Genomic DNA, 25,627 nt, shown 5'->3' with positions numbered 1-25,627 from the left:
GCGTGGTATGTGAATATATCTCAATAAAATGAAGATTTAAAAAAAATAAATAAATAAACATCATATGTCCTTTAGGAAAAAAAAAAAAAAAAAAAAAGCTTAATCAAGCCAAAAGGAAGTTAAGGTCATGTTAGTTAATTCCAAGACAGTTTTTCTGCTTACCATGGGCATTCTGGCCACATTAAGGGAGGATAAACTGTTCTGTGCCTCAGTAACTCTCCTACCCACCCTTCATTTCCTGATGAGAAATCCTCTCACTTCACTCTACTCCACATGTCTAGTCAGTGAACTCCCATCTTCATGGCATCTCTCACACTCTTTTAGCTCTCTCCTGCTCCAAGAACTGCCAGCTACCCATCTGATCTCCATCACCCTCTGTTTCAGCCATGCCAGAACACATTTAGGCTTCCCTTGTGGCCGTGTTCTCTTTGCCACTTTTGTGCTTCCTGCTCTTTTGCCAACAAGGTCCTTTTTCTCACTGCCTCCTTCCATCCTTTGTCTTTCAGTCCTGCTGAGCAGCAGCCCTGCATTTCAGCTATGGGTGAAATGCCCTCCCATTTGCTGCTATAGCAACTTGACAAAGCATTTACTGTGTTGTAATTGTTAATTCACATGTCTGCCTCCCATTCCAGAGTTTATACTTTTTGAGGATAGGGATTTAATCACAAGCGTCTTTGTTAACATAGAACATGGCACATTGTAAGCCCTCGTTTAAGTGTCTTAAATGAATGCATGTCTGCATCATTGTCGGAAGCTGGGAAAGTAGAAGAAAAAATCCACCCTTGGAACTTAGTTTAATGTTGAAATCAGTCCAGAAAACAAATAATGACAATATAGCATGTTCATTGCTGCCATGGGACTAGAGAAGAAGAATGCCTTGGAGGTGGGGAGAAAAGAGGGTGTCAGAGGAAACTTCCTAGAGGCGGAGTTTTAAGTAAGTAGTATTTGTGTTGTTATTGTTTTTCGTGTGAGTTTGTAATTTTGTAAAACAGCTTTATTGAGATATAATTCACATACCTTACAATTCACCCATTTAAATAAGTGCACAATTCAGTGGTTTTTAGTATGTTCACAGATATGTGCAGCCATCAGCACAGTTGATTTTAGAACATTTTCATCACCTCTTAAAAGAAACCTCATACCCTTTAGCTATTACCCCCTCTATCCCCAATTTTCCCCTGCCCCCAGCTCTAAGCAACTATTAATCTGCTTTCTATGTCTAACAGATTTTCTTATTCCAGAATTTCATATGAATGGAATCATATGATGTTTGGTCTTTTGTGACTGACTTCTTTCACTTAGCATAATGTTTCCAAGTCCATCCAAGTTGTAGCGTGTATCAGGACTTCATTCCTTTTTATGGCTGAATAATACTCTGTTGTGTGGGTATACCACAATTTGTTTATCCATTTGAATATTGTTAGACATTTGGATTGTTTCCACCTTTTTTTCTCTTATGAATAATGCTTTTATAAACATTCATGTACAAGTTTTTGTGTAGATGTGTTTTCATTTCTCTTGAGTAAATACTTAGGAGTGAAATTGCTAGGTCATATGGCAACTCTTTTTAATCGTTTGAGGAACTGCCAAACTGTTTTGCAATGCAGCTGCACCATTTTAAATTGCCACGAGTGATATATGAGATTTCTAATTTCTCCACATCCTCCCCAACACTTCATTATTATCTGATTTCGATTCCAGCCATCCTAGTGGATGTTAAGTAGTTTGATTTGCACTTCCCTGATGACTGATGATGCCAAGCACCTTTTCATGTGCTTATTGGCCATTTGTTTATCTTCTTTGGAGAAATGTGTATTCAGGGCCTTTTCCTATTTTTAAATTGGGTTATTTATCTTTTTATTACTGAGTTTTAGGACTTCTTTATTCTAGATACAAGACTCTTATCAGATGTATAATTTGCAAATATTTTCCCATTCTGTGGTTGTCTTTTCACTTTCTTGGTGGTAGCTTTTGAACCATGAAAGTTTTTAATTTTGATGAAGTCCAATTTATCTATTTTTACTTTTGTTACTTGTGCTTTTTGTTTCATACCTAGGAATTCTTTGCCAAATCCAAGATTGTGAAGATTTGTCCTTGATTTCTTCTGTGTTTTATAAATTTAGTTCTTATCTTTAGGTCTTTCATCTACTTTGAATTAGTTTTTGTACATTTTATGTAAGGATTCAACTTCATTCTTTGGTACCTGTCAATTCAGTTGGCCCTGCACCATTTGTTGAAATGAATATTTGTGTTTATCTTACCCTAATTAGCTACCCTTTGTCATTTTATGAATTTTCTTAGGGGATTTGGGTAACAAGTGTCTGTAATATAATGGATTATTGCCACATGTATGATTCAAATGGATGGTTGGGTAGTTCCCACTGGTAAACAGATGCTTAGTAAGGGGCTTTTTTCTCAGCTGTAGGTCACATTCTCTTCTGAGAGTAAACCTGTACTTCCCCCCTTTCCAAACCATCTAATGGAACATTTTTTCTGTCAACGTGGATATAGCAGAGACCCCAGCCCCTTCCATGTCCACATTCTCCCCACTAACTCCCAGATACCCAGGAGCAGGGTGTTCAGTTTGCTAATGCTGCCATTATGCAAAATACCAGAAATGGATTGACTTCTATAAAGGGGTGTTATTTGGGTACAAATTTAGAGTTCTAAGGCCATAAAAGTGTCCAGACTAAGGCATCAACAAGAGGATACCTTTACTGAAGAATGGCTAATGGCATCTGGAACACTTCTGTCATCTGGGATGGGATATGGCTGGCATCTGCTGGTCATTTGCTCCCAGGTTATGTTTCAAAATGGCTTTCTCCAAAATGTCTCTCAGCTTTTCTTGGGGTATTTTGTCTTCTCTGCTCACTGTGTGAGCTCTCTTTAAAGGACTCCAGTGATCTAATTAAGACCCACCCTGAATGGGCAGGGTCCACATCTCCATGGAAGTAATTTAATCATATGTTTCCACCCTAATCAACAGACTAATCAGTCTTTCCCCTCAAGATTGCATTAAATAATATGGCTTTTGGGGACACATAATATATCCATTCCCGCACACAGGGTATAGTGGCTTCACTTCTCTCAGCCCTTCAGAATTTTCATTGTGCTGTTGATTTGTCATGATTATTTATCTCAAATGACATGACTCCATTATGTTTTGTAATTTGACTCTTTTTCTATGTTGGAGTCTAATCAGAGAACAGTAAGCATTTTACAGGATAGTCTCTGAATAAAACTGAAAATATTATGGAAACACTGCTGGTTCTGTCCACCAAACATGTTGCTCTGTTTGAATCCTTTGGTGTTCGGCCTGCCTCTTCTTAACCTGGAGCAGTAGCATTTGGGGCAGGACAGTTCTTTATACAGGGCGTTCTCTGGTGGCCCTACACAGTGAATGCCAGTAGTACAACTGAATTAGTTATTTATTCCTATGTAAGCAATTACCCCAAAACTTAGAGACTAAAAATAGAAAAACATGTATTCACACATTTTCTGAGATCAGGAATCTTTAGAGCAGCTTGGCGGAGTGGTTCTGGCTCAGAGTCTTCCACGAGGTTGCAGTCTTCTCAAAGGCTCAACTAGACTGAAGAGATCTACTTCCAAGCTCACTCATGAGGCTCTTGGCGGGAGGCTTCAGTTTCTTGCAGCATAGTGCTGCTCGTGAAATAACTTCCCCCACAGCAAGTAACTCAAAAGAGTAGGAGCATGAAGCATGCCCAAGATGGAAGCTACAATGTCTTCTGTTACTTAAATATAGAAATCACATCCCGTCACTTATGCTGTATTTTATCAGTCATACAGATCAACCCTGGGGGTGCAGGGTGGGGCAAGGCTTCAGTAGAAGAAGGTGAAATACTAGGACGCAGGATCATTGGAACCAGCTTGGAGGCTGACTATCCACAACAATCAAAAAGGGTCCTACTAACTTCAAATTTTTACCCATTCATTTCTGTAACCTTTTTTGTCTACCTTCCCCACCAGCATCCTATCCTTCCCTGGGGGCATGCAAAGCCATAACCATTTCTCTATCAATAATAAATGCTCTCTGAGTTTCTGAAGTTCATTTGGCTAGTTATAAAAATTGTATACCTTCAGTGAAGAGAACCATTGTAGGAAGCTCAAAGCTATGAGAAACCCAGGTCTTGTCTTTAAAGAAGTTAGAGAATGGATGAGACATGGACACATAAAGAAAACAAATACTGTAAGGCCTGTGGGAGTTCCAAGGAAGGGAGTTAATGGTTGGCTAAGGTTATCAAGGAAAGCTTTCTGGAGGAGGAGGAAAGCTGATCTAAACCATACGAATGGCCCAAATCCAGAAATAAAATAGAAAGGCATGAGAGTTCAGGAGACTGAAGAGGTCACCCTGCCCAGAGCTGATGGCTTCTGCAACATAGTTAAGTTCATTTGTTTATTCAGCTAATATTTATTGAGCACCTACTTTGTTCCAGGCATATAGGTATTGAGGATACAGTTGTGAACAAAATCCAACAAAACTCCCTGCCTTGCTGGAGCTTAAATTCTGCGAGACAATGAAAAGTAAACATAATTTATTAGTTAGAAATAATCAATGCATTAAGGATGTTAGAAGGTATTCACTACAATGTAAAAATGCTGGATCCAGGGATGCGATGGGGAAGGGATTGCAGTTTTTTAAGTGGTGTGATCTGAGTAGGCCTTATTGAGAACCTAACAATTGTTGGGGCAGTTTGTTTTAAGTAATAGGCATAGCCACTGCAGAGCCCCTGGGTGGGAGCATGACTTACATGGTTGAGAACTAAGGAGTTTATTGGTGGATTGGAGCATAAATGAGTGGTGGACAGATAAAAACAGAAAACAGTGGCCTGATCACCCCCCTGTAAGCCATCCAGAGACCTTTTGCTTAACTCTGATTGAAATGTGGAACAAATTCAGGACCTTGAGCAGAGGACTGGCGTGATCTTCCTTATAAATTAACAGGGGCTTCTCTTATCTATTGTGTAGAGAGGAAATTATAAGGGGGCAAGTTTACAATAGAGGAGACAATAAAGAAGGATATTTACGATATCCAGGTAAGAATGATGATGGTTTGGACCAGGGTGTTGGCCATGCAAGTGAAGAGAAATAGTCAATATCTAGATAGATTTTGAAGGAAGAGCTAAGAAGATATTTTGACATATAGGTTTAGAAAGGTTTATTGTACTTTGTGACAAACTACAGAAGAAAGAAAAAAAGTCAAAAAGGGTTGATTTCATACTGCTCCCAGGGGAATTGCATTTAAATTTGTTTTGTATGTATTTGTAGTAGTTCATCTCTGCACTGCCTGTCAAATAATTGAATCTATTGTTAGTCATGCACCATTACATTATGGGTAGTTTTACTCCAGATTCAGAAAGCCATACCCAGTAGCAGGTTTAGTTGCTGAAGAAGAAAAGTATGACCCCACTAAGCAAGGTCAGTGCAACACAGACAAAATGAGCAGCCACAATAACAATGCAGGCTTCCCATTTAAATTTCTTATGGTATGAGAAGCACACATGGAAGCAGCAAAATGCAGTTGTGTTGTTTTGTTTTCTCACAGGTAGAAGAAGAAATGGGTATGACTGAGTTTGGATTTGCTTTTTTTTTTCAGTTAATGCCTGGTAACTGACACCAAGCATTTGAAAAGAAGTTATGATTATTAACTTCAGTTTTGAGGCCAAGTATTCAAAACTTGCAAGTCTCAGCCGGTATTTCAGTCCTTCGCATAGTGTACTTGGATTTTTGTGGTCCCCATGGTCTGTTACTCTTTCCCACCCTCCTCCCTGCTTTATGCAAATAATGTTTTGTGTGAACTTCAGCTGCACTTGCAGCTGTGTCTGCCTTTGGTGTCTTGTGTAAAAAAGTGCTCTGTTGTGTTCAGGTTCTGCTTGGATACAACTTCTTTGTATACACATAGTGTAGCACAGGAGGGGGAGAGGACAGCAGGGTTTGAATGCTGGTGGGAATGTGACTCCAGAGCAGGGCTACAGGCAGCCTTATATGAAATGATTCCCTACTGCTAGATTGGAGCCATGAAAGAAAATTAACACATTCATTAATACACTATTTTCATGAGTAATTTATACCGTTCATTTTTGCTGTTGTGACTGTGTGCATAGTCCTGGGAAGTAGAGAATGAAGAGAAGAAAAAATTTCTATAGCACATAGCTTGGGCAGTTTTTCAGTATTTTGTTTTTTGGTTACAAAAATAATATATGTGCGATATTTTTAAAAATTCAAATAATAAAGAAATGAATAATGTCTCTCCTACCCTCAGCCTCATTCCTAGGGATAATCTTTTGTCTTCCAGAACATTATCAGTATATGTATTAACATGTTAATAAATGAACAGAAAAATCTTTTTATATAATTGGGTTTATGTTATGCATTCTGTTGTTAGAGCATTTTTTCCCAGTCAGTGTGTCTCCAAAATAATGCTTAAGTGATATCCTATACATACATACAGACATTTTTCTGTGACAGATTTCCAGACATGGAATTTAAAATTTGCTCAATATTGCCAAATTTCTCTCATAATTCCCAGATCACCGTCTCATCATTTTATAAAGAGAGTACACTTTTCACCACATCCTTGCCAACATTGGATATTGTCTATACTATTTATTTTTTATAGTTATAATTGGTATAAATGCTATGTAAAATCAGTTTGCATTTCCTTAGTGTCTGGAGATACTGAGTATATTTCTGAATGCCACAAAAATGGATGCAGTCTTCAACTGGTTTCAATAAAAATAAGGTGTCCAGAGTAAGAGAGGGTATTTTCTTGCATGCTGAGGCCAGGACTTGGCTATGAGTTCTCTTGCATCTGCCCCAGAGCAGAGACAGCTTCCCAATGGCCAGTCAGCTTTCTGGGTGTTGCTCTGACCTCAGTGTTGCTCACTCAGTGACTGGGAGTTGCTCTTGTTCCACATTGGAGCTTTAAGCTTAAGTTGAGATCTCTTTTGGGTGTGTGTGTGTGTTTGCTTTAATCACTTATCCATTTTAATTACTTTTATCTTTTATAAAATAACAAATGAAACTCAGGTGTAAGCAGAATAATTAAGGCTAGTTCATGCTGTAGATAAGAAAAATTGGACAATTTTTTCTTCCCAGTTGTCTCCCATCCTCTTACAGTAGATTCTTCTTTTACTTTCTAAGTACTTAAATACTAAGGTCAGCCCCTGAAGAAGGGGTAGTTTGGTTTTAAAACAAAGCAAAACAAAACAAAAAAACAGAATCACTGAGCTAGGTGATACAGAGACCAAAATTTCCCTTCAGAGATACAGAAAATCTCTCTCCAGTAACAATTCAACTTCTTAATAAATATCTCGAGCTAAATTCCATAGTTTCTTACATAACTTACAGGACTTCAGGCAAGCTAACCAGACCAATAATGACTCAATAACATAGTTAGGAGGGCCGTTTCTAGCATCCTCTTAGGTCAAACCTTACCAAATTACCATGAAGTACTAAATTTCCTGAAACAAATGGTTAGAAGAAACCAAAGCAAAGGACCTATAGTCAGAATCTTTAGATCTCTTTTCTTTCATTCTGCTCGTACTTAAACATTATCTCACTCATTAGTCTTGCAGCAGAGCTGGTCTTCTCAAGGATTCTCCTGGTATTTACATCTTGCATTTCCTTTCTTGAGCCAGATTAGGCTTTACCTTCTTCAGGTCACCCTCCCTAGAAAAAATGGAACCCACACCAGTCTTTTAAAACCATGGTAGAATCCTATCACTCCCCAATAACCCTGAGACTCTCAAAAAATTTTTTTTTGTTTTGGAAGTTCTTCAGTGCTAATCTCCATAAGGAGACTCTATTCAAGCTAGCTGTCCAACATGCAGAACATGGGCTTTAACATCTATTCTCTCTATTTGATTCTCGCCTGCTCATGCCTTTTCTCATTCTGTCGATGGCCTGTCTTTTTGCATCCCCATCATCCATGGAACTTATCTGGTTACTGCTCTTGCTAACCAACAGTGCTTCTCACTTGGTTCCATAAGGTCTTCTCCTCAGGCAGCTCTCTGCTAGGAACCTAGAGTCTTAGACTAATTCTCATGCATATTCCATCTGGTTTATGTTAATGATAGTATATGGTATTTATCCACAGAGCCAGAGAAATACTAAAAATAAGAAAACCAAAATATTATGTCTCCCTAACTTAATAAATGCTTTAGAATAGTGCTGTCCAATAGGAATATAATCTGGTTTAAAATTTTCTAGTATCCTATTTAAAAAAATAAAATAAAAAGGCAGGTAAAGTTGACATAATTCATTTAATCCAATATATACAGACTATTTCAACATATAATCAGTATACAGATGATTGATAACTTACATTCTTTTTTCATACTAAGTCCTCAGAATTCACTGTGTATTTTACACTTACAGCACATCTCATTTCAGATTAGCCACATTTGGCTAGCGGCTGCTCTGTTGAATAGTGTAGCTGTAAGAAATTGTCTCCCACTGACTCAGATCTTGCTATGGAACATGGTAGGATGGGGGCATAATTGAAAAGAAACTAGTCTGTTAGCCCTCCTTATGATCTTTATACAGTTTTCTTCCGAAATTCTGGATTTTTTATTTTCCTTCATGTTCAAGTTGGTTTTCTTTTTCAACCCTGAATTAAATTAATTTTTATAGCATTTAGGGTGGCCTCCACTCTCTGAATTGCTGTCAGGCGTATGGTTTCTGAATTTGGGGGCCCAAATAACTTTTTTCTCTTTATTTTAATTTGAGTCCCAGAAAGGTTATCTTGAACGTTGAAATGTGCATATTCTTCAAATAAAGATTCCTGTAAATTTTTATTTAATCCTCTAAAATATTCTGTGAATGTGTCACCCAGTATAATTTTGGATACTTGAAAACTAAATAGTGATGTTGCCAATGTTCCACTTAAAGAAATGGAAATCTTTGCTACTGAGTTCACATCAGACATTAGATTCAACATAGGGAATACCTTGACCATGGTAGTGGGTGTCCCAATGGAAGTATGCTACTCAAGAAATAATGCCTTTTTTCTTACCGTTGATATCACAGGAGGCAAGGTAACTATGTATCTGCATTGATGCGGAGAGAATTTAGGCATCACATAGATGTGCTGTGTATCATCCAATCCTGAGAAAGTCTGTCTCTTCCCCTTTTCTTATAGCTAGAACAGCAGAGGCAGCAGTTACTTACCGAACGCCAGAACTTCCACATGGAACAGCTGAAATATGCTGAATTACGAGCCCGACAGCAAATGGAACAGCAGCAACATGGGCAGAACCCTCAGCAGTCACACCAGCACTCAGGAGGACCTGGTCTGGCCCCACTTGGTGCAGCCGGACACCCCAGCATGATGCCTCATCAGCAGCCCCCTCCCTACCCTCTGATGCACCACCAGATGCCACCCCCTCATCCACCCCAGCCAGGTAAGAGGAAGACTGTTCACACATAAGGCTTGTGGTCAGCCCTATGGCATGAACATCGGAGGTGCCAGCCGCAGAGTTGGTGTTTTCTGACTAGTACTGTGGAAAATGCCCATTGTCATCTAGGAAATCATAGGCAAGTGAGATCTGGTTTTATAGCCATCACCTCATAAAATTTGCTTTTATGTTCTGTTTCCAGGATCCTCTTAGCATGATGCCCTTTCTTTGGGTAGATCAGCCTCTGAATGGGCAGTATATCCCAGAGGGAAATTCATCCTTGGATTGTCTGTAACCTTTTTTTTTTCCAAACTTTTATAGACATTTTCAAAGATACACATACAAAAAAGAAAAGTGCAAGTTAAACATCTGTGTTGAACTTTTAAAAGATGGTCAGAGAAATGCTTCTGTGTTCTTCCCTAAATTAACGCTCTGGTGATAACAGGTGTTTGTGTGTCAGGCTTACTTCTCATTATGCTAACCTTACAAGTGAAGAACTGTTGCATGGCAAGGCCATGTAGCCTTGCTACATTATGGAGCCAGGATTCACACTTAGCTCCATCTGGTTCCAAAATAAGATTGACACCATGATGCCACCTCTCATGAAAGAGGACTGAGAGGGAAATTTGCAGCCAATTCAGAGATAACTTTTCTTTTTCCAAAAATAGTTAATAAAAATAATTTTTTAATGAGAAATAAGTCATTTCTTTATATGTTCTCACTGAAATAGGCTTTTCTAAAGAATTTGTATAGGAAAGGATCATTTAGTTCATGGAATGTATTTTTTTTAATCTGTGATGAGTTATTTTCTTATAGTTTTTTAGTGAAATGTACTTATGGAAAAATACACAAATCATAAATATTAAGCTTGTTGGTATTTTAACAGAGAATATACTTATGTAACCAGCACCAAGAAAGCCGTCCTCATGCTCTTACCAATCCCCTTTCCTCCCTAGGGTAACGACTGTCCTTATTTCTAACACCATAGGCTAGTTGCGGCTGTTTTTGAATATTGTCTAGAAGGAATCATACAGTGATTTCTTGTGTGTCTGGCTTCTTTGGCGCAACACTGTATGAGCCACATCCACATTGTTGTGAGTGGTTGTAGATTGTTCCTTCTCTTTGCTGTTCACTGTTCCACTGTGTGACTTCCACAGTTTATTAGCCATGAATGAGCTAGGCGTGTACACTAGCCCAGCTAGTGGGTGCAACTGGAGTGTAACCATATCCCTTGCCAGTCTTAGGGATTGGAGCCAAAAAAGGTTCCAGACTTACAAGAACCTCAGGGCCCACTGCCTCGATTTCACCCACAAATGGGGCTGTGTATCTTTTATGTGCTCAGTAGAAACCTAATTATCGTTTACTTCTGAGTAAATATTTTAAGGCTTGAGTTCTTGATGTCTATGAACACTGAGCCACATACCCTATTCTGATTCCTTTGTTTGGGTTGCCAGGGATACAAAGTCAAATAAGAACATGGTCTATGCAAGACTTCAAAGATCTCCCATTTGAATGTGTAAACCTGTTGCCACTTACACTGTCATAAGATATGTGCTGGGATAGAGGTTGACATGGGTCCTATGTGAATACAGAGAGGAAAGAATAATCATATAAAATGGAAAGCCAGGTTATTCTCCAAATATTTCTTGATCATCTATATGCTAGGCAACGTGATTGGCACTGGGGAAGACTAAAGAGCTAAGCCCTGCCCTCAGGGAGCTTTATTCTCCCTGAGAGTTTGATATAATAGAATTATTAGAGAGGATATAGGAAAACACACATCTGAAAAGGACGTCAGGAAGGTTTCACATTAGCCTGAAACTTGATGGTATGTAAGAATTTGCATGTTGGCACTGTTCCGAGCTCTTTCATCATATGCATTACCTTGTATTTAATCTTCATAGCGTTCTTATTCCCATTTTACAGATGACAAACCTTTAGTACGAAAAGGTTAGTAGCTTGCCCAAAATTTCGTGCTAGTGGCATACCTGGGATTTGAACCCAGGTAGTTTGATGTCTTTGTGTCTCTGAAGGGAAGGACATATGTTCTAGGCAGGCACAGTGTGTTTGGGAGACCACAGCAGTTCATTATTTCTGGACTGTACCATGTAGGCAGGTGTGCTGGTTTGAATCTGTTATGTACTCTATAAAAGACTATATTCTTTTAATCCACTCTTGTGGGGGCAGACTTAATGTGGATGGAATCTTTTAATTAAGTTGTTTTCATGGAGATGTGACCCACCCAGTTGTAGGTGGGACCTTTTTAATTAGATTATTTCAGTTTGCTGGAGTCCTTAAGAGAGCTCCATAAAGAGAGAGAGTTCAGAGTTAATACAGGCCCAGATGCTTGGAAATGCTGAGAGGTGAAGCCTAGAGTTTGCCCCGGAGAAGCTAAATGAGAATCCGTAGATGCTTAAAGAGAAAGCCACTGGAATCAGAAGTTGAAAGCAACACAACCCAGGTGCAGAAGGCCAGCAGACGCCAGCCATGTGACTTCCCACCTGACAGAGGTTTTCCATATGCCATTGCCCTTTCTTCAGTGAAGGTTGTTGTTTTGTTTTGATGCCTTAGTTTGGACACTTTTATGGCCTTAGAACTGTAAATGTGTAACCTAATAAATCCCCTTTATAAAAGCGTATCCATTTCTGGTATATTGCATTCTGGCAGCTTTAGCAAACCGGAACAGAATTTGGTACCGAGAGTGGGGTGCTGCAATTTGCAAATACCAAAAATTCTTGAATGGCTTTTACAAATGTATAGGGGGAACATTCTGGAAGAATTATGAGGAGCTTGATAGAAAAGGCCTAGATTGCTTTGAAGAGACTGTTGGTAGAAATGTGGACTCTAAAAATATTTCCAATGAGGCCTTAGACAGAAATAATAAATGTCATTGCCAACTGGAAGAAAGGCGGTCCTTGTTTTAAAGTGGTGGCAAAATTGAGTTCTGGTGTCAGATAGAAGGCAGAATTTGAAAATGACAAGATGGGTTACTTAGCTGAAGAAATTTCTAAATTAAATGTGCAAAGTGCAGCTTGGCTTCTTGCAGCTTATAGTAAAATGCGAGAAGAAAGAGATAAGTTTAGAACTGAACTCTTCAGTACAAAGACACCAGAAATTGATGGTCTGGAAAATTCTCGGCTTCCAGAAAGTGAAACCCCAGAAAAGAATGCCCCATGTGGGGATTTAATGAAACCTGGAACCAGCCAGCCATTTCAGTACAAGCCAGGATTGGAAATGGGGTTATCTAGAAAGGATTTGTGGAAAGACCTATTGTCTGATGGCTTTGATTCCTGTATGCTACAGGGGAAACTGACAAATTTGTTGTGAGATCTGTATGAACGGAACCACTGCCAGCCTGGACTACTAGGGACAGAAAAGGGACAAATTAAAGTAAAGATGACTTCAAAGGCAGAACTATGGAAGTTAAGGTCTAAAGTCAAACTTTGGGCCGGGAGAGCAAACCCACCCATACATGTGGAGAAGGTGAGTTTGCCCAGGAGTTTAAGAATTCTGCCACCTGAGGGATCTCAGGTAGAATTGAGGGGAGTGTGACTGCTCCGTCTTTCAGAAAGAGTGTTGGTGCCCCAGGCCTCAGAGAGGGTGGAGCACATTCCCTGGGGATTGGGGAGATCCTGGCCACCACCTCACTGTTTTAAACAGGTTGAGTGTGTACCCCAGAGATTGCACAGTTTGGGTGCCACCTGGATGTTTGAGAAGGGTGGGGCTTAGAACAAGGTGGTCTCCCCAGTACTTGCATATGTTGGAGTGTATTGGTTAGGGTTCTCTAGGGAAACAGAATCAACAAGAGATATCTATAAATATAAGATGTTATAAAAGTGTCTGACGCAACTGTGGGGGTGCACAAGTCCAAATTCCTAGGGCATTATGCACGAGTCCGAATTCCATAGGGCAGGCAGTGAACTGGCGACTCCAATGAAGATGTTCAGTGAACTCCTCAAGAAATGCTTTGCTGGCTAGCTGAAGAAAAGGTTCCGTCTTTCTCCCTTAAAAGTCTTCAACTGATTGGATTAAATCCAGCTGATTGAATTCTCTTGTTGCTGAAGGCACAACTTTCATTGATCATTCACAGGTATAGTCAAATTGACTGATGATTTAATAAAGCAGCCTTCTGGTTTATTAACCAGCCACAGAAGTCTTTGCAGTAACAGGCCAGTGCTTGCTGGCCAAGTTGACACATGAACCTAGCCATCACATGGAGCAATCATCCCAGCATTTGGAGGGAACTGGGCCATTGCGCAAGCCTTTGGAAAGGTTGGGACTGCTGCTCTCTCAAGCCCCGAGGATAAAACGTCTTTTTTGTAGATGACACTCCGAAATCTAATGGAGTTTGCCCTGCAAGTTTTAGGAAATGTTTTGCTCCTGTGACCCCTGTTTTCCTTTCAGTTTCTCCCTATGGCAGTGGAAGCATTTATCCTATGACTGTTCCTCCTTTGTATATTAGAAATAGGTAACTTGTTCTAAAAGTTTCACAGGTCCACAGCCAGAGGGAAATTTTGCCTTAGAAAAAACCATGCCTAAAACTGACTTTAATAAGACTGTACTTATCTGTTGTTACTGAAATAATTTAAGCTTTTGTGATACTGTGATGGAATGAATGTATTTTGCATATGGAAAGAACATGGCTTTGTGGGGTCCAGAGGGTGGAATGTGCTAGTTTGAATCTGTTATATACCCCATAAAGGACTGTTCTTTTAATCTACTCTTCTGGGGGCAGACTTAATGTGGGTGGGATCTTTTGAATAGGTTGTTTCCATGGAGATGTGACCCACCCAGTTGTGGGTGGGACCTTTTAATTAGATTATTTCCATGGTGATGTGACCTTTCAAGGTGGGTCTTAGTTATTCAAGGTGGGTCTTAGTTTATTTCCATGGCAATGTGACCATTCAAGGTGGGTCTTAGTTTACTGGAGTCCTTAAGAGAGCTCAGGCAGAGGGAGTTCAGAGCTGACATAGACCCAGACACCTGGAGGTACAGAAAGAAAGACATTTGGGGATGCTAAGCTGAGAGATGAAGCCCAGAGTTTGCCCCAGAGAAGCTAAGTGAGAATCCACAAATACTTAAAGAGAAAGCCACTGGAATCAGAAGCTGAAAGCAACACAATCCAGGTGCAGAGGACCAGCAGACACCAGGCACGTGCCTTCTCAGCTCACAGAGGTATTCCGGACGCCATCAGCCTTTCTTCAATGACAGTATCCTCTTGTTTAGGTGCCTTAGTTTGGACACTTTTATGGCCTTAGAACTGTAAATTTGTAACCTAATAAATCTCCTTTATAAAATCCAATCCGTTTCTGGTATATTGCATTCTGCCAGCTTTAACAAACAAATGGCAGGACAAGGCAGAGGCAGAAAAGAAGGGGATGGTCTGGGACCAGGTTGTGTAAGAACGTTGTACATCTTGTAAAGACATTGAAATTTTTAAGTTTCTTATGGTGAGAAATGGACAGGTTATTAAACATGGAAACATGATCAGATTTTACCTGTTAAAAGGCTCATGCCTGCCACATGGTGAAGATTGTTAGGGAGGAGACTGCAGGTAGAAGTCCCAGGATGGAGACTTGAGGGACTGAACTGGTACAGTAAACTATGGTATGGGCTTTTCTGATTTCTGGCTCCATCAAACTCCAGGGGAACTTAGACTTCTTTAAAAAATGGTTCTTGGCAAGTGATACCAAGGGTCAATAAGTTTAAGAACAGTAACCTCAATCAGTAAACCGTCTGTCCATAAAGAAAGTGGTCATGAGCCCAGCTTGGACATAAGCACAAGGTTGTGAAAAGAATGTCCTGGCATGCCTGTGTGACTAGGAACTCTTGAGTGCTGAGAATGGGAAGAAGGCAGAGGGCATATCAGTTTCCTTAACCTCATGTCAGTGGAACTTCTCCGTGATGTTTGGAAGCATAGAGTCTAAAAGGAGTTGGGAGCTGGCGGTATCTTAGTCTTACGCATTAGAAACTTAGGATGCCAGGAGGCCAAAGAGCTAGCCCAGGGTCACTTGGCTGGCAAGTTGAGTTTGATCTCAGGTCTCTAGCTCCTCATTCCTGGTGCCCCTGATCACACCCTGAGCCATTTATATGGTATCCCTGCAGCATGTGGGGAACCACAGAGAATAATCTAGTGTCTGATACTTCCTGAGGAGTCCTTGATTTTGCTACTTACTGTAGTAAGGAAGGCGCCTCCTGGCTGCTGGGGGTTTTCTTTAAGGTAAGATGGTCAGGACTCCAGAGACCTTGACACATATGTAAAGGAAGATTACCTATTATTAAGTTGAACTAAAAGGATATGACTAAAATCTAGTATGTAAGTGTAGTATCAGCTCTGCCATCCCCTGGGCATTTGTAGTAAATGAGGTTCTCATGAATACTCATGAGTATTCATGCCTCGTGGATCTGGAGTGAGCTGCCTGCATTGGGGAAGCCTGTGTATCTGTGTGAGTGAGAAGCCAGAAGGAAAAAGGACATTTTGGTTTAAATGTCTTTATGTTTTCCTCATCATTGCCCATATTAGAATATTAGCAAGTCCCCAGAAGATCAGTTTAAGGACTGGTCTGATATGAGAACTCAGGCATAGTAAAGATGACATTCTTGTGATAAAACCAGAACAGTCAGTGAACTATTGGTTGTTCAAGGAAGTTTCAACCAAGGCATCAGGCCAGTTAGACCCATTTATACCACTCTGCCCATGGGAAATAGTACTTGGGGAAGTACTACAATCAGTTTACCCTTCCCAACTTACCCTCTCCACTGAGAGTCTCATGCTGAAAAGGATGAAGGATTCTTCTATCATATCAGCCAAGGCCTTCAGTGCTCTTTGCATCATGTGATAACAAGGCTGCTGTGCCACTTTCCGGAGGACCAGGTTACCATTACAAAGAGAACAGTGAGGGCCCCAGTCCTCAACAAAGAGCGTCTGTAGCAGGCACTCCCAGGATGTGCTGTGGGGAAGGAGCAATCTCCAGAGAGCCCAGGCTTTCCCTTACTTGGCCCCAATTGTGTTATTTCCGTTCTCTTGGGGACTCAGCCAGAAGTTATGCTGTGGAAGGTTAGAAACAAAGTGATGAAATGTGTCCAAGATTGGAAATTCATGGATTCCCTTTCCCTAGATTCATGTTCTTCTCTCACCTGCTCTCCCAACCCAAAGAATAAAAATAAAATCCTTAAATAATAACTCTGGTAGGCATGATGGGCCTAATGCATTAGTAAAGATCTAATAAAACTGAATGAGTTTGAGGGATTTTTTCCACTAGGCTAAACCTAATTTTAGCAAACCTTTCCTTTTCAGGCTTCAGATGCCTGTAGTTTAAATTTAAAAAAAAAAAAAAAAATAAGCTTGTATGTAGGTTAGATTCCTACCGCTTTGAGGCTGTTGTTTTGTAGCCACATTTCTGTCTCACCTCCCACTTCTCCCTCTCTCTACTGAGGAGGAAATAACTGAATTTTTTTTTTTTAATCAAAATACTGCTCCTATGCATTTCAGGTTCGTGTGGGCCGGACTATGTGATATTTCCTAAGAATTAATAGAAACTCCCTCAGACACTGTTATCCATTTAAAAGTGATGAGACCTATATATCAGACACCAGAAAAAACACAGGATGTTTAGATTTACCATAGAAGTCTTAAACTCAATCGTATTTCAAATTTGATCCTCAGAAATCAACTTTTCCAAGGGGAAAGATAGTCTTTTGAAGCAGAGTAGTATAAAAGAAAAGAAAATGGGCCTCAGGGTCAGACATACCCAGGTTTGAATCCCAGCTCAGTTTTCTTGCTTCTTGTGACTTTGGGTCAAATTACACAGCCTCTCTGAGGCTTAGTTTCCTTATCTGTAAACTGGGCCCTTACTATTTCACATGTTCCAAATAACCTGGAACAGGTTCTCAGTGAGATAACTTGTCATGTTTCTGGTTAATGGCAGGCCTGAGTCAGCAGTATTCCCGTCTCCATTCCTGCCTGTTCTACTGGCACCTTGAGTCTTATAGCAAGTGACTGGTAGTCTGTGGACAGTGCAAGGACCTCACTAGGCAATGAGTGCTCCATTGTCTTCCCAAGAGAGATTTGTCTGCGCAAGGCCCCACAAGCATAAGGAAATGATTCTTCTTGTAGCCCTTCCTTTTTGCTTCTACCTCTTCCAAGGAACCTTGATCTTCTCATACCCTGAACGCCTACTTCCCCTGCCCTTCTTTATGGCTCTGTTTTTGACAGAAGGGATATCAGAACCTTTTCAGAAGGCTTCAGAATTTGTAGTAAGAGAAAAGAAAGTTTTTTTCCAGCTGTTGAGTTTGTAGCCTTGGCAAACTCTTAACATCTTCTCTCTCACAGCTTGCTGCCAGAAAGATGTAGGGAAATAGGTAAATGGGCCACCACCACTGAGCAGGTGACTTCAGAAAAAGCAGCGCTGACACTGGTAAGCACTGCTTATTCCCGGGCATGATGGGCAGGCGCCACCTCATGGGTCTGCGTCGATCTGCCACTGATGCTTCTCTTTGCCAGACTATTTCTTGAATAGCTTGAATACATTGTTTCTCTAGTGGAATGTCCACCAATATTAGCTGCTGATTAAGGGAATCGATTTTCTCTTTGGTGCTAGGGGTAGGGTGAATAACTGATCCATCAGCTTGGTGGCAGTATAGTTTGCATCACATAATCTCTGAGTTTCTGCTAAAGAGAGCTGGACTTCTCTAGACCTTCACAGGTAGGGGTACACTGGATACAGGCACTAGAGCCAGAATGCAGGTCAGATTTGTGCTTCTCAGGAACACTTACACAGTTTGTGATCTTGGGCAAGTTACTCAATCTTTTTTTTTTTTTTTAAATATATTTTTTTATTGTGAACTTTAACATATATACATAACAGTGATAACTTTCAAAGTACAATAAAACAAGTAGTTAGCAAGTTTCAAAGAAGGTCATAGGTCACAGTTCCACAACTTCAGCTATTTCTATTATTGTAAAATATACATACAGAAAGACATTAACTTTTTATTTCCAACTCAACAAGCAGTTATATAGGTAATTTCAAAAATTGTTATGGTTACAGTTCCACAGTTTCAGTTCTTTCCTTATTGTGCAATATAGGGTATGTACAGAATGGTAAAGTCTTTCAAAGCACAATTCGAGTAGCTATAGAGCAAATTTCAAGGGATGTTACAGGTTACAGTTCCACCATGTCATTTACCTCCTAGCTATTCTAAGACCCCAAGCATCTAAATATATATATATATATATATATTTATATAAAGTTTCAAGATTCATAGACCTTTGTTCAGTCTTATCTTGTTTGTTGTTACCCCTTTCTCTCAGTCTCTTTCTGCATCTTCAGGTGTGTCTTGGCAGTGAGCACCCTAACTTGTTCATGTTGAAAGGGGGTGCCAACAGTATGGGAAGGGGGCCTGCATCTAATTGTTGTTCTTAAAGAGGCTATTGCCTCTGAGTTTTAGGACTTGTCTAGCATAGGAACACTCTGGTGGATTTAAATTTCTGAGAGATAAAACTTAGCAAGTGAGTCTTTCATAGAACCTCAGGTAGGGACCTAGGTATTTGGGGACTACTTTTGGTAAGGGCATGGCATGCTGTGGCCATTTGGGATGTCTAGCTGGAGCTTGCATAAGAGAACATCCAGGATAGCCTCTTGACTCTATTTGGGATCTCTCAGACACTGTGACCTCAGCTTGTTACCTGTCTTTTTTCGACCTTTTGGTCAAGTAGGCATTTTCAATCCCACCCTCACTGCCAGAGCCAGGCTCATTCCTGGGAGTCATGTCCCACATTGCCAGGGCAATTCATTCCCCTGGGAGTCATATCCCTGGTGGGGTTGAGGTTAATGAATTTATATGCAGAGTTGGGCTTAGAGAGAGAAAGGCCACATCTGAGCAACCAAAGAGGTTCCCTGGAGGTGCCCTTAGGCATAATTATAGGAGGGCTCAGCCTCCATTTACAACCTAAAATTTCACAGAAGCAAGCCTCAAGTTGAGGACTTGATTTCTTAAGTAGTGGGTTCCTAATTTCACTTAATATTCATTCTATCTCAAGATAAATGGTCAGTTTCTTACATTTTATCCTCACTTATTTGTACAATGATCATCATTCTAAACTTTAAACAATTATCATAACATAGAACATCCCAGAGCTCTTACCAGCTGCTAATTATTCATCCCTAGTATTAGTGTAGTGTTGGTAAGATACTCCTATTAATTATTGTCTTTAATATGTAACAGATAGTTTTTCCATACCACTCTGTTGTTAACCCTCTGCACCAGTGTCATACCTTATAATGTATCATGCTAACACTTACTTAGGTTTGTGGTGCTACTCTGTGGGTTACATGCCTTTAAACAACCATTTACAAACATGTTCACCTTCAGTGTGCCACCGATACTTATAATCCCATTAACGAGTCATACACCTGACCATTCCCATACCATTAAGTTCACCCTTGTTATCATATCTGTACATATTAGATTATCATTCCCCCTTCAGTACCTTCTGTGTTTATCATTCCCCCTTCAATACCTTCTGTCTATCTCTAGATCCCCTATATTCTACATTATAAGACACTTATTTTACATTTTTCACAGAATTCACATTAGTGGAAATACAATATCTCTCCTTTTGTGTCTGGCGTATTTCACTCAGCATTATGTCTTCAGGGTTCATCCATGCTGTTGTAGGTTTCACGACCTCATTCCTTCTTATGCTGTGTAGTATTCCATCGTGTGTATATACCACATTTTGTTCATCCACTCATTTGTTGAAGGACATTTGGATTGTTTCCATCTATTGGCAATTGTGAACATTGCTGCTGTGGATATCTATGTGCAGATACCTGTTCGTGTCACTGCTTTCAGATCTTCGGGGTATATACCGAGAAATGAAATTGCTGGATCATAGGGTAACTCAATATCTAGTTTTCTGAAGAAATGCCAAACTGTCCTTCAGAGTGGCTGTACCATTATACAGTCCCACCAGTGATGAATAAGGGTTCCAATTTCTCCGCATCCTCTCCGGCATTTGTAGTTTCCTGTTTGTTTAATGGCAGCCATTCTAATTGGTGTCAAATGATAATCTCATTGTGTTCTTGATTTGCATCTCCCTAATAGCTAATGAAGATGAACATTTTTTATGCTTTTTAGCCATTTATGTTTCCTCTTCAGAGAAATGTCTTTTCATATCTTTTGCCCATTTTATAATTGGGCTGTTTGTACTGTTTTCGTTGAGTTGTAGGACTTCTTGATATGTGCAAGATGTCAGTCTCTTAGCACATATATGTTTTCCAAATATTTTCTCCCATTGAGTTCGCTGCCTCTTTACGTTTTTGAGAAATTCCTTTGAGGTACAGAAGTTACTGATTTTGAGGAGTTCCCATTTATCTATTTTTCATTCGTTTTTCATTCAGTTCGATTCCATTAATCAATATGTCTATCTTTGTGCCAGTACCATGCTGTTTTGGCTACTGTGCTTTATAGTAGGCTTCAAAGTCAGGAAGGGTAAGTCCTTCCACTTCGTTTTTCTTTTTTAGAATGTTTTTAGCAATTCAAGGCCCCCTTTCCCCTTCCAAATAAATTTGATAACTAGCTTTTCCAAGTCTGCAAAGTGGGTTGTTGGAATTTTGATTGGAATTGCATTGAATCTGTAGATCAGCTTGGGTAGAATTGACATCTTAACAACATTTATCCTTCCTATCCATGAACACGGCATATCTTTCCATCTCTTTAGGTCCCTTTTTATTTCTTTTAGTAAAGTTATGTAATTTTCTGTGTAAAGGTGTTCTACATTCTTGGTTAAGTTTATTCCTAGGTACTTGATTTTTCTAGTTGCTGTTGTGACTAGAATCTTTTTGTTGAGTGTCTCTTCAGTTAGGTCATTTCTAGTGTATAGGAACATTACTGACTCTTTATTTCTCCTCTTTATTTCTCCCCTTTCCAAACCTAATCCTGGTCTGTTTTCATCAACTCTTGGTAAGACCTGTTTCACTACTCCAGTGGTCAGTAGAGCCACTGCAGAGGGCTGGTGAAATGTTCTTCCTCACTTGCTCAAGGCCTCTATCCAGGTTGAATTTGGTGAAAGGGGGCAGCCTGTACCCACTGGTAGATATGGGACATATGTCTTACCTATTCTAATATTTGGTTTCCATTTTAATACCATGAGTCCATTAGAAGTGTTTCTTGGTCTCCAGATTAGAATTAATTAGATCTGGGCTTAAAAGTAGGTCTCCTGCTTCCAACACAGCAAAAAAATCTCCTGTCACACAACCTGGAACAGGATTAGAGAATCATTAATAGACTTAAAGGGTGGGAAATACCATATTGTTTTTAATAATGGCCTAGCCAGGTGATCTAGAGTTAGAAAGGGGAGCAACAAAGTAGACCCCAGAGGAACTGGGAGAGTACTTCCTATATAGAAAATCTCAGTGACAGTTTTGCAGAGGACTGTCCCTGGTTCTTAGAATAGTATGTATGCCACTGCTCCTCTTATATTTGAAACTTTGAGAGTTCTGTACCTTCCCTTCCCTTCATCTCTTCAGTGCTCCAGTACAGTGGCAGCCAATCTCACAACTCCTACTCCTGAAGCAAAAGCGCTCTGATGTCCTCTTCTGTCATCCTTACTCTTCACTTCACATTCCTTGTCATATGCTGAACCCACGTTTTTGCTTCCTCCTTAGCTCCACACTCACCGTTCCTCCTGGCTCTGTCATCCATCCCCAGGACTTGAGATGCCGCTTCTTCAGAATCTGCAACTCTCATCCTCCTCACTCAGTCCCTACTTAACTTCTCTGCAGAAACTCTTTTCTGTTCTCTAGGTTCTGCCTCCTCTGTATCCTTTTTAAAACTTCATATCACAGAACAAATCACATCCTAGTTCTTCTCTTTTTCTCCAGAGCCTTTCACCAAGTTTCCTGTGTAGCCTTTCCAGTCAACCCCTCCCCCCACCCTACTCTTCTCCTTGGACTAGTCTCTTCCCCTTTACGTTGAATCATGTCAAATAAAGACCCAGAGTGGGCACAGTTTTTTTTAGAAACTTTTTAGGCCTGTTTGCTCCTCAGTGAAATGCAGGTTCATCAGAAGGGTATAGCAAGTATAAAGGGCTCTGTGAGTAAGAGCTCAATAAGTGGTATCTCTCAGGACCCTGGGAATGACATTGATATTATTATCTGATTGTTTAACTCTAGGTGGGCCTTATGCTTAGAAAAATCTACTCTGGTACTATCCCCATTTGCCCTCTTTCACTTTATCTACACATCATCCAGAATCCTAAGTCACTCACAGGAGTTTTTCTTGATTAACTGGAATGTAGCAGTTTCCTTAGCTTACTCCTTTCATGGATCCCCCTTGGTGCCTGCCACTCCTTTATGGGCACCCATCCTTTGTGTGACTTTTAGCATACTTAATGTGTGTCTCTTTCATCACTGTGTCAGACCCTAGATTGCTTCGACTCTCCAACAGTGCCTATATCTGTCCTTGAACCAGGGCACAAGCATGCAACAGCATTTATTAATGGTCAGTTGGTCTAAGAGCTATAGTGGTGTCCACTCAAGAGTGGCTTCAATACCTGCTCTTGCTTTCTCTGAGGCAGTTTGACCAAGTTGTCCTCCACCAGGTGGACCAAAGGGCCCAAGATTTGCTGCCTTCTTTTCTGGCACATATGTTGACCTGTTATGTTTTTAAAAAAAATTGTCTTCCAAAGACAGTGTGTCCTACCTCTGACTCTTGCACTTTGTTGGGGTTTTATCTATTGATACCCGTGCAGCAGTATGTTCTCTCTGTGGGTCCTGGGTTAGGGAACAGACACTGGTAGTAGATGATATGAGGTTTCAAGCTTTGTGTGTCTTCCTAAAGATAGTCCTTTTCTAAGCACTGACAGGGAAGTCATCACTTGAATATTATCTCCAGTACTGCTCTGTGTATTTTAATTGCCCTTTACCTATCAGTCCAGATCCCAAATTTTCCAAGATTAAACTTCATGCATTCTCATTTCCAGCTGTTTTGGGACTGTCTAGAAACTTATAATCAGTATCATGTTATTAACTTTACATAGATAATAAATTCCCTAAATTTATTTATTTATTTGTTTATTATTTTTTTGCATAGATTCTCTCTCCTCGTTCTCTCTTTTATAAGAGTTTCAATCTTGGTTTATACCCATTAAACTATTCCCTTAGTTTGGGGCTCTTTAAAACCCCTAGAGCCAATCCATTGGGTGTAAATATCTACCATCATACCTAAAACAAGGATTAGCAAACTACAGTCCTCACTACCTATTTTTGTATAACCTGTAAGTTAAGATTTTTTTTTTTACATTCTTAAATGGTTGGGAAAATTCAAAAGAAGCCTTTTTCATGTCATGTGAAAATTATGTGAAATTCACATTTCAGTGTCCATAAATTAAGATTTATTGGAACATAGTCACACCCAGTTGTTACATATTGTCTATGGTTGCCTTCACTAAAACAACAGATTTGCAGTATATGGCCTGCAAAGTCTAAAATATTTGCCATCAGTAGTTCACTGTCTCCTGTTCTAAAGGTTCAGTATGAAACTGAATAGAGGAGGTATCTATCTTACTGTTCTTCATTTCCCTAGGATCTCCTATCATTAATTTCAAAACAATAAGGAGAGATGGAGTTGCCAGTATGTTTTGCTGTGGTCCTCTAGGACCAGTGCTTCATGATGAGAGCAGAGAAGAAGATTGTTTTGTCAACAGGTGTTGGCAATTCAAATCAGAATCCTTCTTAAGGGCAATTTCATAGTAGTGACCAAATAACCTTTCAGGCAGACCTTACTTCCTGCTAAGCTTGTGCATGAAGCGTAGATCTTGACCCATGGAGCGGTGATCCTGACTTGCTGTTAAAGTCCTTCTCTCATTTCCCTGTTTGTGCTTTGCATTGTTTGACCCTAGGAAGACATTTTAACAATTTATTTGTTAAAGACTTTCTTTGTAATTGCTTCTTGCCAGCTACCAGCCTATACAAGGATTTAGAGTAAGCATTCACTCCACAGACCTGCCCTTATTGTCCCACCTACCCACCCCACAAAATAAATAAATAAATAAATAAATAAAGCTGAGAATAGAGATTATTACAGATGGTTGCTCTGTTGGTATTTCTCATCCTTTGGAGGGTTGGTCGTATTCGTATTTAGCAGTCTTTGGCATTGAATTGATCCCTTTCTTATACCCTTTCTTAGTGTACTTATCATAGAACTTTAAATCTTCACAGGTCAGATACCAGGCCCAGGTTCCATGATGTCTGGGCAGCCCATGCCAGGCCGCATGATTCCCACCATTGCAGCCAACATCCACCCCTCTGGGACTGGCCCTACCCCTCCTGGTATGCCTCCAATGCCAGGAAGCATCTTAGGACCCCGGGTACCCCTCACAGCACCTAATGGCATGTGTAAGTAGCGCACCTGGGGAACGCAGTGCCCCAGGTCTGTCAGGGAAGGATGTGGAAAGGGAAGGAAAGCTTTGTTCTCTGTCTCATTCACTTTTTATCTAACCCAGTCTGCTAACCTCCCAGAGGTTTGGGAGGTCCATGGACAGAGCAACCTGTGACAGTGGGTTCTGGAAGACTGGTTTTTCGTCAGTGCTCTTTGGCACAGTTGATGGGCAAATGCACAGGCAATGAGGGCCAAGTGTTTCCATCCACTTCGGCTTGTGCGCCACAGCTTTGTGGCATGCACTCTCCTAAGTACGTAGGTCAGTGGGGAGGCTGAAAAAAACATTCCTCTCTCCCTGCTGTTCAAGACTGTTTAGCTTGGGTCCTGGTATACATACAGAGCTACTGGTTAACTTTCTGTATAGGAGCCCTTTATAAGTATACAAGGTTCAAAACTGCTAAGTGTAAGGCAAATAATAGGAACTAGTTCAGGGCATGGATAACAAGTAAGTTTCTTAGAGCCACTCTGATACATTGGTAGTGGCTGCTAAGGAAAGAACATCCAAGGGCTGTGTTGAGAAGGAATATGAAGCCTCATCAAGCTCAATGAAGAAAGCAGTGGTGCTGCTGAGCAATGTCTAGCTGAGAGTGTGGGAGAGCCCCCTCCACAAATGAGTATTTTAGGGATTTTGAGCCATTAACATGGCTCTAGGATACTGGGCAGGCCACCTTAGGTAAGTTGCTTCCCCTTTTCAGGCCTCAGTTTCCTCCACTGTATGATGACGAGGGATTAGATCACTGGGCTCCAAAATATTTTGAAGCACCATA

The 25,627-nt window shown here is 40.3% G+C and overlaps 1 protein-coding gene across 2 annotated transcripts in view; it reads left to right on the top strand.

Moving 5' to 3' along the window:
• Positions 1-25,627, top strand: part of SMARCC1 (SWI/SNF related, matrix associated, actin dependent regulator of chromatin subfamily c member 1) — a 243,667-nt gene that overhangs the window by 215,032 nt on the left and 3,008 nt on the right. The window contains exons 26-27 of one of the 2 annotated variants that reach the window (XM_037849824.1): positions 9,161-9,422; positions 24,641-24,817. In XM_037849824.1, the coding sequence (XP_037705752.1) occupies positions 9,161-9,422; positions 24,641-24,817 (439 nt within the window). The remainder of the gene's footprint in view (positions 1-9,160; positions 9,423-24,640; positions 24,818-25,627) is intronic. The other variant, XM_037849833.1, reaches the window with a different exon arrangement.

Source organism: Choloepus didactylus, chromosome 1 (genome assembly GCF_015220235.1).
Source record: "Choloepus didactylus isolate mChoDid1 chromosome 1, mChoDid1.pri, whole genome shotgun sequence".
Lineage (NCBI taxonomy): Eukaryota > Metazoa > Chordata > Mammalia > Pilosa > Megalonychidae > Choloepus > Choloepus didactylus.
This window is presented reverse-complemented; position numbering and strand designations above follow the sequence as displayed.